Source organism: Quercus robur, chromosome 6 (assembly GCF_932294415.1).
Source record: "Quercus robur chromosome 6, dhQueRobu3.1, whole genome shotgun sequence".
Classification (NCBI taxonomy): domain Eukaryota; kingdom Viridiplantae; phylum Streptophyta; class Magnoliopsida; order Fagales; family Fagaceae; genus Quercus; species Quercus robur.
In genome coordinates this window covers 33,462,659-33,474,205 of record NC_065539.1, presented here as the reverse complement: position 1 = coordinate 33,474,205, position 11,547 = coordinate 33,462,659, and the positions used below count along the sequence as shown (strand labels likewise).

The following is an 11,547-nucleotide window of genomic DNA, read 5'->3' as shown; positions in this document are numbered from 1 at the left end:
CCTAGGCTTCTGGACAATCTGTTTTAGCAAAATTTTAGAGGGTCTATCTTGGATGGCTGGGGTCCCAATTTCCATCTTGTGAGAAATTTTTTAATTTCACAGGTTTAGCATAATTTGAATTACACGTGATAGAATAGATACTGGTCTACCCTCTTGCCTTATGAGTAATTATTGGCTTATTGCTTGTGTTACTATGCTTCAACATACTCACGTACTTTATGCTTGTTTGAAAATGTTGATCTTTGGGACAACTCTGAAATTCATACGAAAATTTCATTTCCCTGTCAGAATGCTCTCCTTGATGCAAAAGTTTGAATTTTTTGTTTTGTTATGAGTACGTTGTCTGTAGCATTAGGAAGTCAGTCTAGGGTTTGTTTGGATATAGCTTATTTTGCTGAAAATTGAAAACCGAAAACACTATAGCAAAATAAATTTTAAATGTGTAAATAGTGCTATGAGACCTATTTTTAATGAAAAAGTTACTAAAAAGTGAAGTTTGTGATTCCTGTAAATAATACACGGGACCTATTGGTGTTGCTGAAAAGTCAAATATTACGGCTAAAAAAAGAAAAAAGAAAAGAGGGAAACGCAGACGCTGGACACGCAATCCAAATGCTGCCTAACACGAAAATTTATGGGTCTGTGCCTTGACCAATTTTTCAAACAATAAAATTGTATTTGCTTGTTTGGCATCAAATGAAGATTGAAAAAAGGTGGCCCTGATGTGACAGAAACGTTGCTGAAGTGGTTGATTTAGGAAAATGCTCGAGAGGTTTTATTTATTTATTTATTTTTTTAATGTGAATATTTATGCTGCTATGAAAGTCTAGCCATACTTGCTGCTGAAATCTGGCTCCTGTGGCTGTGACAAGTTTCTAGCATTCTGCTGACGGATCACATGGATTCGATAAGACTGTATAACTGCAGGAAATCTATGAATGCCAATGACCATGTGTGCATGCTTGTGAGTTGGCCCATGTGCATGGGATTGGATTGGATTGGATTGATCTCCACGGAGTTTATCTAGCCTTGAGCAAGAATTTTAAGGTAAGGAACAATAACAACTAAAAGTTCACAATAATTTTCACAAAATATTTCACTACTGCTGATATGACATGTTGTAAATGATAGATAATACAATGATATTAATAATGGGTTCTGATGACGATTAAAGAAAGCACTCAGATGTCTGATCTTATGAACTACTTCATGACACATGGTAACATGGATAGATAGAAGAAATTCAAAAAAAGAACAAACGACATAACATTCAAGTTTCTTTAATAAAAAAACTATGAAATACTTCATGACACATGCTAACATGGATAGGTAGAAGAAATTCAAAAAAGAACAAAAGACAACATAATTTCAAGTTTCTTTGATCAAAAAACAATGGATCAGAAAAACAAAAATTCTTTTCTAATGATTACATAAAATTTGGTTTTTTGTCGTTGCTTCTGTCTAGAGAATATTATTGTCGTTGAATAATACACTTTTGGTGTCTTTGGATGACATGATTTGAGCATTTGGATTTGGATGATTAAAATTCAAATAACTTGTTTGAGAAATTTAAAAAGGTCAAGGATTTAGATTTGACAAATTTACCAAGGATTTTAAACCTTTAAAATGCTTGAATTTGAAATAACTCAAAAATTCAATGGATTCCCTTGATTTCAAATCTATTAATTTAAAATCCAAATCCAAGTTCCCAATGCAAACTTTAGAAATTCAATACATGGAGAAGGCTAGAAGTCTATTGGCTTTTCTGGACCAAACCGATCTTCAATAGAAGCACGGCGCCAATAAAACAATTCTACATTGCTTGATGTAAAGCACAAAGAAAATATTTGTTGGAATGCTTTGGGAGGATGCCTTTGTGTGTTTTAATTAAAAAAAACACAACGAAAACAACAAATGATGAAATGGTTTGATCAAGGGCTCAACTTGATTTGTGAAAAACACTTGCAAAAGAACATAGAGACTTGTTGGAGTGCCGGCGAGGGAGATTCTTTGATGCTTAAATTAGTAGCAAATATGAGGGAAACGAATCTCTTAATAGTTTAGAATTTTTTGTATACTTTAGGGTTGGTGACGTCGTTATTTATAAGGTGATTGGAGGTCAAATTACTTTGAGATTGGGATTTGATTTTGATCTCACCCAATCTCTTTTCCTTTGGTTTAGTGATTATTTTCCCTAATTCCAGAGTTATCCTTGTACATGGTAGTTTGATTATAGGGCATTGGCTATTGGTTTGGGTTTTAGGGCGTTGGCTATTGGTTTATCAAGACTGCCCATACATTTGGGCGCCATTAACATGGGTTAATGGCTGACTAAGGATGATTAATGGTATGATGTGCAATGGACAAGACGCAAGACACACAAAAAGCACTGTTTATGTGGAAAATCCATTTGGTTGAGTGCAAATGGTAAAAATCCATGATGGGGGGGAGTAGAGAGAAACTCTACTCTCAAGTCTTTAAATTACTAAGAAAAATGATACAAGTTTATAGACTTTCTCCTTGTATTTTCTAGTTCTTATGGAGGCCAGACAATGGGATTTCATTGTAGTGGTGAGGCCTTTACACCTTTATTTGTATCTGCCAATCCTATGCAGGACATTAGATTAGAGTCTTGCAGTTTGGTAGATTTTTGCTGAAAGAGTCCTTAAAAGCTTTTGTTTGGTCCTTGGTCGCACCTATAGGCTTAGCCTTGGTCTTGCTTTTCCATTTTGTAATTTTACCCCTTTTGGACTCTCAAGGTATTTTTAGGACAAATTTATGACTTGATCTGATGATGTCTGGGCCAGGTGGGTGGCCAGGATGGGCCCACTTCATTAAGGGTGTAGTGTCTGTACATCTCTTCCTTAAATATGGGATTCAGAGGCTTGAAACTTGGGTTGGGAAGTGATAAAATAGGATAGGGATTCAGGATGGGTCCACTTCTTGTTCTTTATTTTTATCTTTTGGACTTTGTGGCCAAGCGGGTAATCTTCTCCGTGAACAATCAATCAAACAAACAAACAAAATTCATTTAATGGGCAAATGGAAGACTAGTTGGACAGTCGGACTCATATTGATTACCATTGCGAAGTTTCCGGATCTACCGGTGTTCTCCTGACTCTGAGTTTGACACAACAACAATGGTCTAATTATCATCATAGTCACTCCCATGTTCGTTGTCCAACAACTCGTTTGTATTATCGCCTAGAGAATGCTTCATCTCTTCATAATACTAACCACCATATATATGCCCAATTCATTTTAAATTTGAATATTGCCTCTCCAAATAAAACTTAAACTAGCCACTGATTTCAATTCTTTTGGCCATATGCTTTTTTTTTTTTTTTTGGTTGAATATAAGCTACTTATTTTTATTTTTTTTTAGTAAACAGTAATACTTATTAGAACACATAAAAAATAGTAATATTAATATTTTAAATCGGATTTATAATACCTTATATAACCAGAGTATAACTACAAAACGGCCTAATCTTTGTAATTAAGATATTTAAATAGGAGTGGAATAGAGAAGTTAGTCAGCCCAATTTTCTAGAGAATTTTATAATACACTTACTATTGCAAATTCATCTTTTAAATTATATTTTCAAAATATGATTTAAGTCCATGTGATGGTGTGTATACGAAAAGTGTATAATAAGGAATGTGTGACTATCATTGTTATTTTTTATACTAGCCTCTTTTTTCAACCCAAAAATTAAAAGTTAAGACTTCCTATCTACCCACAAGTTATAATAAAAAATAAAAATAAAAAATTGTTGCAAGTAGGCCAATTTAGCATTTTTCTTCTTCTTCAATTGAATGAATCCATTGTAAAACATACTAATTTACTGTGCATCAATAGCGTTATGATTTTATAGTTACAAGAAGGAACTAATTAACGCTAGGGAACATTCAGGCAACATTCTTGGTGATACGCGATGGCTTCTTACTGCTCATAATTCGTAAGCTTTGCCTCAATATGTCAATCTCTCGTTCCTTCTTGTATTCTTCGTGCTCTATAGAAGCTAGTTGCTCTTTTAAGGCTTTGATAGTCTCTTCCTTGGCAAGCAATTCCCTCTGTAACTCTTCTATCATGTCCTCTTCCTCTGCTCTCCAATACTGTACATCCCCTGAAGCTGAACAATGTGGCATGTTACCACTTACGTACCCAAACAACAACAACAATAAATATAAAAAAATATAACTTAGGAGGTGCTGATTTACTAAGCCTCCATTTCACTTATGTATTTCGGTAACACGCATTAATACATTTCTGATACTTATTTGCTGTGTGAAATAGAAAAAATTGTAACTTATTAAATGGTCTCATAAGGCTTCTTTTTAGGGCTGTTTTAACAAATTTTGTAACCTAAGGCGAAACTTTAAGTGGGACATTGTCTTAGATTTAAATAATAATTAAATAATGTGTTTGATTTTTTATATTTCTCTATTTAAAAAATATATTTTTTGCTTTATGAGATACAAACTTAGTAATTAAGTTTTTGTATTTAAGTTTACTTTTCTTAGATAGGATTTTTATTCAATTTAATTATTTTTGAAAATTTTCTTCCTACAAATGGAAGTGCAACATGCATTGTTATCCAAAATATACAATTTAAATAATTTACTTAAAATAAAAAGGATTGGTTCTATTTTATTATATAAAAAATGACCGGTTCAAATGGGAAAAGTAAGAACTAATTAAATTATTGTTTAAAAAAAGTAACTAAATAATAAATAAAAAAATAAAAATTGTAATAAAATAACAAAAGTGGATCGATGCATCACTTCAACCCACGTGATAATAAGTACGGAGCTTATAAAAAAAAAGTATGGAGAAGGTGTAAATGTGTGTGGAGACGGTGGCAAGTTTTGCTCAGAATGATGTGATGCGACAATAGGTACAAAGGTGTATGAAGACTTTAAAAATACAAGTCAAAAAAAGTGGGATATATAGTGGGGACCCTAAGATGCGTATATTATTGAATATATAGACTATATATTACTGTCGGTGAAAAGAAATGTTTCCTTTCTAAATCCAAGCGAATCTTAAAAGCCTAGAGTTGTGAGTGTCTAAAAACTCCAAACTGTTTCATCCAAAAAAAAAAAAAAAAACTCTAAACTGTAGCCAGCATTGTCTCCCAAGAGATTCCTTCCTTTGTAATTACTTGCTTTGTAATTTACTTGGCATGTTGGGAACGGAAGACTATATACAGCTAGAAGAATAATCAAATACTTAAAAAGCTCTGACGCTATCGTTGTCATTAGCCCCCCCCTCCAAAAAAGAAAAAAAATCCCATTTCTATGATATGCACTCAATCATAGGCACTACAGATTTTATGACAACTATAATACTATAATTAATGATCTCACAATTAGACTTAGGATATGGGCAAGATAAAGATTGCACATCTAGACTAACGGATTAGAACCAAGGCCATTGCATTCCTATATATCCTACGTTGCATATTGCTACATAAAAGAAACTGGGCATTTTTCACATGATAACCATAATAATTTCATTTTCATCAAATGTACATTTCATATATTGTATCAAGAGTAGAACTGTAGAACTGAGGTCATAGAGTGAATATGCTGAAAGAAAGAACGAAATTCAAACATCGATGAGATCATAGTACATGCTTAGTATGTGATTATGTGAGAGAGAGAGAGATAGTACGTACCATGATTTGTTCTTTGAATGAGATCATCAAGCTCCATCTTAATAGCAAGATATAGTTGCTTCCACTTCTCCACAGCCTCATCTCTCCGAGCTCTCTCCTCCCTCATTTGCTCCACCAAGAAGCTCGTTCCCAACAATTCCCACTCTTTCTCTTTCTCACTCTTCTCCCCAATCCCTCTAATCTTGTCTTCTTTCTCATCCACTATCTTCCTCAACCTCTTTACCTCCTCTCTTAGCTTCATCTTCTCTTGCTTCCACTCGGCTTCCTTAAATGCAAAAACCATCATGTCTTCCTCATAAGCCTTGCTCTCTTTTTCTCTCTCATGAACCATCTCATTCATTTCCTTCTCAAGAAACCTTGTCTTCTCCCTCAACCCTTTGACATCTTTGTCACTTAAATTGTTCATGTTCTTGCTAGCAAATACACCCATCTTGTAGCTTTAACTAAGTGAGAGAACTTGCTCTTTTATTCTTACAAAAGACACAGAAGAGTGTGAATGACATAAATTTTTCACATACGCTCCTCCATTTTAGACCTACTCATTTAGATTTTGTCCACATCGCTCCCTCGTACGTAAGTTATTAAATGGAAGTGTGTCAAGTGTCAAAGACGCTCGTGAACAGGACTAGTCTTTTTTTTTTTCTGTGATTTAACATAAAAATTGTTGTTTACCAAAAAAAAAAAAAAAAAAAACATAAAAATTGTACACAAAATACCTGTAAGCAAATAATAATTCAGATATGTCAAGTCACATGCGATTTTGTCAAGGAGCGTGGGATGGAAATCATATCACATCCAATTATTAGGCAATATATTTATTGCCAGCGTCCCAGGGCCACTACATGGTTGATTTTCATTTTATTACATTATAGAATATTGTACTTGGAGCATCCTTCCCCGGTCCACACTTGAAGATGGAACGATAATATTTATATGAAAAAAGTTAACAAATCTCCCTACAGTTTGTTTGGTTAAAGTGAAAAATGTGGATGAGTAGAAAATAAGAGAGAAAAAATGGGATAATGAGTGTGTTTGATTGATAGGAGAAAGAGGGAAGAAAATGGCTGGGTCGACAATTTTTTCCAGGGCTTACCAAAATTCAATTTCCCTATGATGAAGAAAAAATGAGGGAGAAGAGAGGGGCCGATAGAAATTGCCCATCTTCCCCCAATCCTCCCTCACATATATGTAACATTGATATTTCTTTTTCTTTTTCTTTTTCTTTTTTTTTTCATTTTAAGTTACACATTTGGCTTTATTCTTTTTACCTTAACTTTGGTTTTTTTTTTCCCCTAATAGGATTTTTTTTTTTAATTAAAAAAAATGATCTAGAGAGTTAATTTATACTATTTATATTTTCTATTTTTTCATTTTTCTTTTCAACAAAAAAAAAAGAGTTTTTCATCACACAATTTTTTCACCCCTCCAAACAAATAACACGAGTGGAAACTAAAATATTTTCTATACCCCAATTTTTCCATCTCCTCAACCAAACGAAACCTACGAGCATTAATTTAGAAAATAATTTTAGAAACTTTTTATGAGAAAAAAACAACTGATTTTTTCAACAAATTTTTTTCTATTTCCTAAGACAGTAGTATTAAATTTTTTCTAGAATTATCTATTAACAAATTTCTTAAGGGTACTTGTTAACTTAACCCTAGTTATATTCTTAAACGTATTGATTTAGAAAATACTTTTAGAAACATTTTTATTAGTGGTCCATTAACAAATTCTTTTAAGAGTATGTTTGGGAAGTGATGAAAGTTGAAGTTTATTAGAGTTTTTAGTTTATTTTTGCTATTATTTATGGGTCTTATTGCACTTTTTGATATTATTTATGGGTCCTACCATACTTTTAGCTTTTTTCTAACGTACTTTCAACAAAACGTTTTCAATTTTAACTAAATAAACTATTCCCAAACAAATTCTAAGGCATCCATTCATTGCACCCAAAAAAAAAAATTGGACCCAAAGTTCAAAACATACCCCTAAAATTTGAGATTCTTTTTAAATTTTGTCTCTTACCTTTTCAAATTTTGAATATGTAAAGGTTGTGGAAAGAGAGACCACATCCCTATTGCCTAATTAGGGGTCTATTTGGATATAATTTATTTTGTTGAAAATTAAAAATTAAAAACACTATAGCAAAATAATTTTTAAATGGGTAAAAAATTACTGTTCACTCTTTTTTTACTGTTCATATGCCTTGGTGCACTGTTCATGTCCCATAAGCAGTACACCAGGTGCTAGTCTTTAAAAACAAAAAAACAAAAAAAAAATCTGAAAACGCGCGTGGATCCAAACTCTACCTAGTTGTGTTTTTAATGTAGTTTTTTAGCTGAAAATTTGTTTTAATTTGCTAGAAGTTAGTTTTAAAGTACAACTTTAAAAAGTTAAAAAAAAAACTTTAAAATTTTTTTTTTTTTTTGATCGGAACTTTTTAAAAAATTGTCACCAAAACATACCAAAATTATATTAACCGAGACTAGACTAGAGAGCTAAAACCCTATCTTGTTTTCACTGTTAACTTACATTAAAATTGGGAAATTACAGCACAGTTTCCTTGGCTTTAACGTTTAACCTGATCAATTTTCTAAAAGGAGGATAAGAATTCTGATACGGTAGGTTGCTAAGTACTAACACATCAATTCTTAGATACATTATTGGGTTCTGTACAAGACATTGAAGAGACACTCAAACCCAGGCCGAACCCCTGAGTTAACATTATTGGGGTAAGAAAAGTATAACAATCACATTTTAAGTTGGGAAGCTATAGAGTATGGACAAGACATCAATTTTGTCCTGCTGTCGGTACTACTTGCAATTCATCCCGGTCCACTTATGGTGGCTATTAGACCAGCCAGACCCTCGGGATATGTGTTCACAGAATGAGACATTAACGGAGCATATTCCTGCCGTGCAACTTCAAATAGTCTTACCCACACAACACTTTAACACTGTGTTTGGTTGTAGCTATGGAGAGGGAAAAGAAGAAAATGTGAGTCTTTTCTTTCTTTTGTTTGTTTGTTTGTAAAGAGAAGATAAAGAAATAATGCATGCTTTTACCTTTGTGCCCTTAATGATGTGAAAATTCATATATTAGATTATTTGTAATTTCTTAAAAATTTTAAGAACATATTAGTCATTTTATAGTATAAAGTGGTGGACTCCATGTAATTAATGATCTCCCTTCCTTCATTTTTGCCCAAATTGAGCTAATACCAAAACTGTGAGCTCCATGAAAATACCATCACTCCACGAAAATAAGTTTAGGATAATTTTTTTTTTTTTCACAAAATTTTTCATAAGGACTAAGATAATTAATTGACTAATTGTAAATAATAGACATTAAAATAATGTTATCAGTGGATTTAAATGAGAGCAACAACCACTTTTTTTTTTAGAAACAAACACGCACACAAGGGAGAGGGAAAGAGGTTCTAATACAAAGGCATACCACAACTTCACTAAAAAACCATGCTAAGAGCAACAACTTTTTTTTTTTTTTTTTTTTTTTGAGAATGAAGACTACTATTTTATTGAAATAAAAGTTAGGATCAGCAAAGAGTACATCATATAGGTGTGGTGGAATATCCTCCACCCACACCGACAAACCTCTAACATGTTTAGCATGTTTAGCTAGATTGTGGGCTATTCTATTACCACTTCTACTAATATGTGAGAAAGCAATACATTTGCTGGTAACTAAAGTGGATTTGGTAGACTCAAGAAGATGGCCAAATGTTGACAGGAAGGCTTCTGTGTTTCGGAGGATGTTTATCACTACTTCCGAGTCTCCTTCAAGCATAAACTCGGTGATACCAAGTTCCTATGCGAAGGTCATCGCTCTCGCAACAGCCATGGCTTCCACGATAACTGGTGAGAACGGTAACGGTGCTTGTTCTGATAGTGAGGCAATGGCATTTCCATGGCAGTCGTGGACTACCACACCTAAACCAGCCTTGCCCAGCTCCAGAAAAATGGCCCCGTCAAAGTTTAGTTTAAGACAGTTTGCCGGAGGAGGACACCACTAGACACTATGCTGAGAACATGTGGCTGCTGCGTGATTTGAGAGAGAGCGTTAGGACTGTTGGAAAGTAACAAGAGCCTGCGAAGCTTGTTGGAAGACCTGAGCTTTGGGAAAAACACTTGTGTTTATGCGCTGTTGGTTCCGCCGATGCCATATCGTCCACATTACCATAGCCATGAGATCCATGTCCTTCCTTTTCTCATTAGTCAAGTTGAACAGTTCTCTAATGTTTAAAGCATCAAGTTGTCTCCGACCTTTAAAGCTTGGAATGTTTTGCCATATCTCATCCAATGTGGGGCATTCCCATAGAGCATGGGCTGTTGTTTCGGACTCCACACCACATTCTTTGCATTTGTCTTTGGTTAGGATCTTCCTCCTCAACATATTACATTTAGCTGGTATGGCTTCTTTGCAAGCTTGCCACATGAAGTTTCGCACTTTATTAGGAACGTTAAGCCCCTAAATTAGCTTCCATACCTCATTTTGCTGTTGTGTGTATGCAGGAGCACCCAAAGAAGTTAGTTTTGCTAGGAACTTAGAACCCGAGTTTACCTTATAGTTACCTGAGGGAGTGAATGGCCAAATGATTTTGTCCTCCACAAGGGTGCGGCGCAATGGAATACTAAGAACTAGTGCAGCTTCTTCAGGTGACAACAACCCGTGCACTAAATTTGCATCCCATGTTCTTGTACCTAGATTGATGAGATCAACAACTCTACTATCCTCAAAACCTGGAACAATATCTGATAGGACCCATGGGTGTTCCTGTGAAGGTAGGCAAGCGTCATTCCAAATACTAATATCCTCTCCACACCCCACCCTCCATCTGGCACCCTTTAGAAGGACATCTCTTCCCTTTAGGAAACTATGCCAAGCGTGTGAACCAAAGCTAGAGTCTTGAGCCTCCCATAAACTACAATTTGGGAAGAACTTCATTTTAAAGACTTTGTAGAATAGGGAATTCTTATTGTGAAGTAATCTCCATGCTTGCTTAGCCAAGAGATCATCATTGAAATTGGCCAGATTCGTGAACCCCATTCCACCTTCTTTTTTAGGAAGACAAAGTGTATCTCATTTCACCCAATGAACTTTACTTCGTTCTCCTTTCTGTCCCCACCAAAATCTTCTTATTAGGCTCTTAATTTTTGTACAAAGCCCTATTGGGAGTTTGAAGCAACTCATGGTGTAGGTTGGAATAGCATGAACAATTGCTTTGATTAATATCTCCCTTCCAGCTTGTGATAGGAGTTTCTCCTTCCAATCCTGCAATTTCTTCCAAACTCGATCCTTTATATAATTGAAGCTTGCTTTTTTGTTTCTGCCAACCAATGAGGGTAACCCCAAGTATCTTTTATACTGGATAATTTCTGGAACTCCCGAAGCCAACTTAATTTGATTTCTAGTATCATCGATGGTGGATTTACTGAAGAAAATTGTCGTCTTACTTCGATTAATCTGTTGACCTGAGCATCTTCCATACACATCCAGAATGTCCAAAACTCGTTGGCACTCCTCAATGGTGGCATTGCAAAACAGCAAGCTATCATTTGCAAACAAAATGTGGGTTAGATGTGGACTATTTCGACAAAGAGAGTAACCTTTAATATATCCTTGGTGAGCAGCTTTATTGATTAGCCCATTAAGACCTTCAGTACAAAATAAGAAAAGGAAGGGAGAGAGAGGGTCTCCCTGTCTGATGCCCCTAGATGGTGTGATCATGCCCTTGGGTTCTCCATTCACCAATATTGAGTAGGTCATAGGTCTGACACATAGCATCATGAGATTGATCCAGTGCTCTGTGAACCCCATTTTTTCTATGACTAATTGTAG

At 34.6% G+C, this 11,547-nt stretch overlaps 2 protein-coding genes across 2 annotated transcripts; both read right to left on the bottom strand.

Moving 5' to 3' along the window:
• Nucleotides 1-3,773: 3,773 nt before the first annotated feature.
• Nucleotides 3,774-6,291, bottom strand: LOC126688502 (uncharacterized). Its single transcript, XM_050383211.1, has 2 exons — nucleotides 5,685-6,291; nucleotides 3,774-4,136 (listed from the first exon to the last, which is right to left on the bottom strand). Exons 1-2 carry the CDS (start codon nucleotides 6,112-6,114, stop codon nucleotides 3,913-3,915), a joined length of 654 nt encoding a protein of 217 aa, XP_050239168.1. The 5' UTR covers nucleotides 6,115-6,291; the 3' UTR covers nucleotides 3,774-3,912.
• Nucleotides 6,292-9,768: 3,477 nt separating this feature from the next.
• LOC126690112 (uncharacterized) lies at nucleotides 9,769-10,755 on the bottom strand. Its single transcript, XM_050385242.1, has 2 exons — nucleotides 10,281-10,755; nucleotides 9,769-10,133 (listed from the first exon to the last, which is right to left on the bottom strand). Exons 1-2 carry the CDS (start codon nucleotides 10,753-10,755, stop codon nucleotides 9,769-9,771), a joined length of 840 nt encoding a protein of 279 aa, XP_050241199.1.
• Nucleotides 10,756-11,547: the final 792 nt, after the last annotated feature.

Excerpts from the sequence above, each read along its gene's own strand:
- LOC126690112 (XM_050385242.1), bottom strand. The coding sequence starts at position 10,755 with ATGGGGTTCACGAATCTGGCCAATTTCAATGATGATCTCTTGGCTAAG. Across the intron at positions 10,134-10,280 it reads TTGGCCATTCACTCCCTCAG|CTTGCAAAGAAGCCATACCA; the intron begins GTAACTATAAGG and ends TCATGTGGCAAG.
- LOC126688502 (XM_050383211.1), bottom strand. The coding sequence starts at position 6,114 with ATGGGTGTATTTGCTAGCAAGAACATGAACAATTTAAGTGACAAAGAT. Across the intron at positions 4,137-5,684 it reads CATTCAAAGAACAAATCATG|CTTCAGGGGATGTACAGTAT; the intron begins GTACGTACTATC and ends CACATTGTTCAG.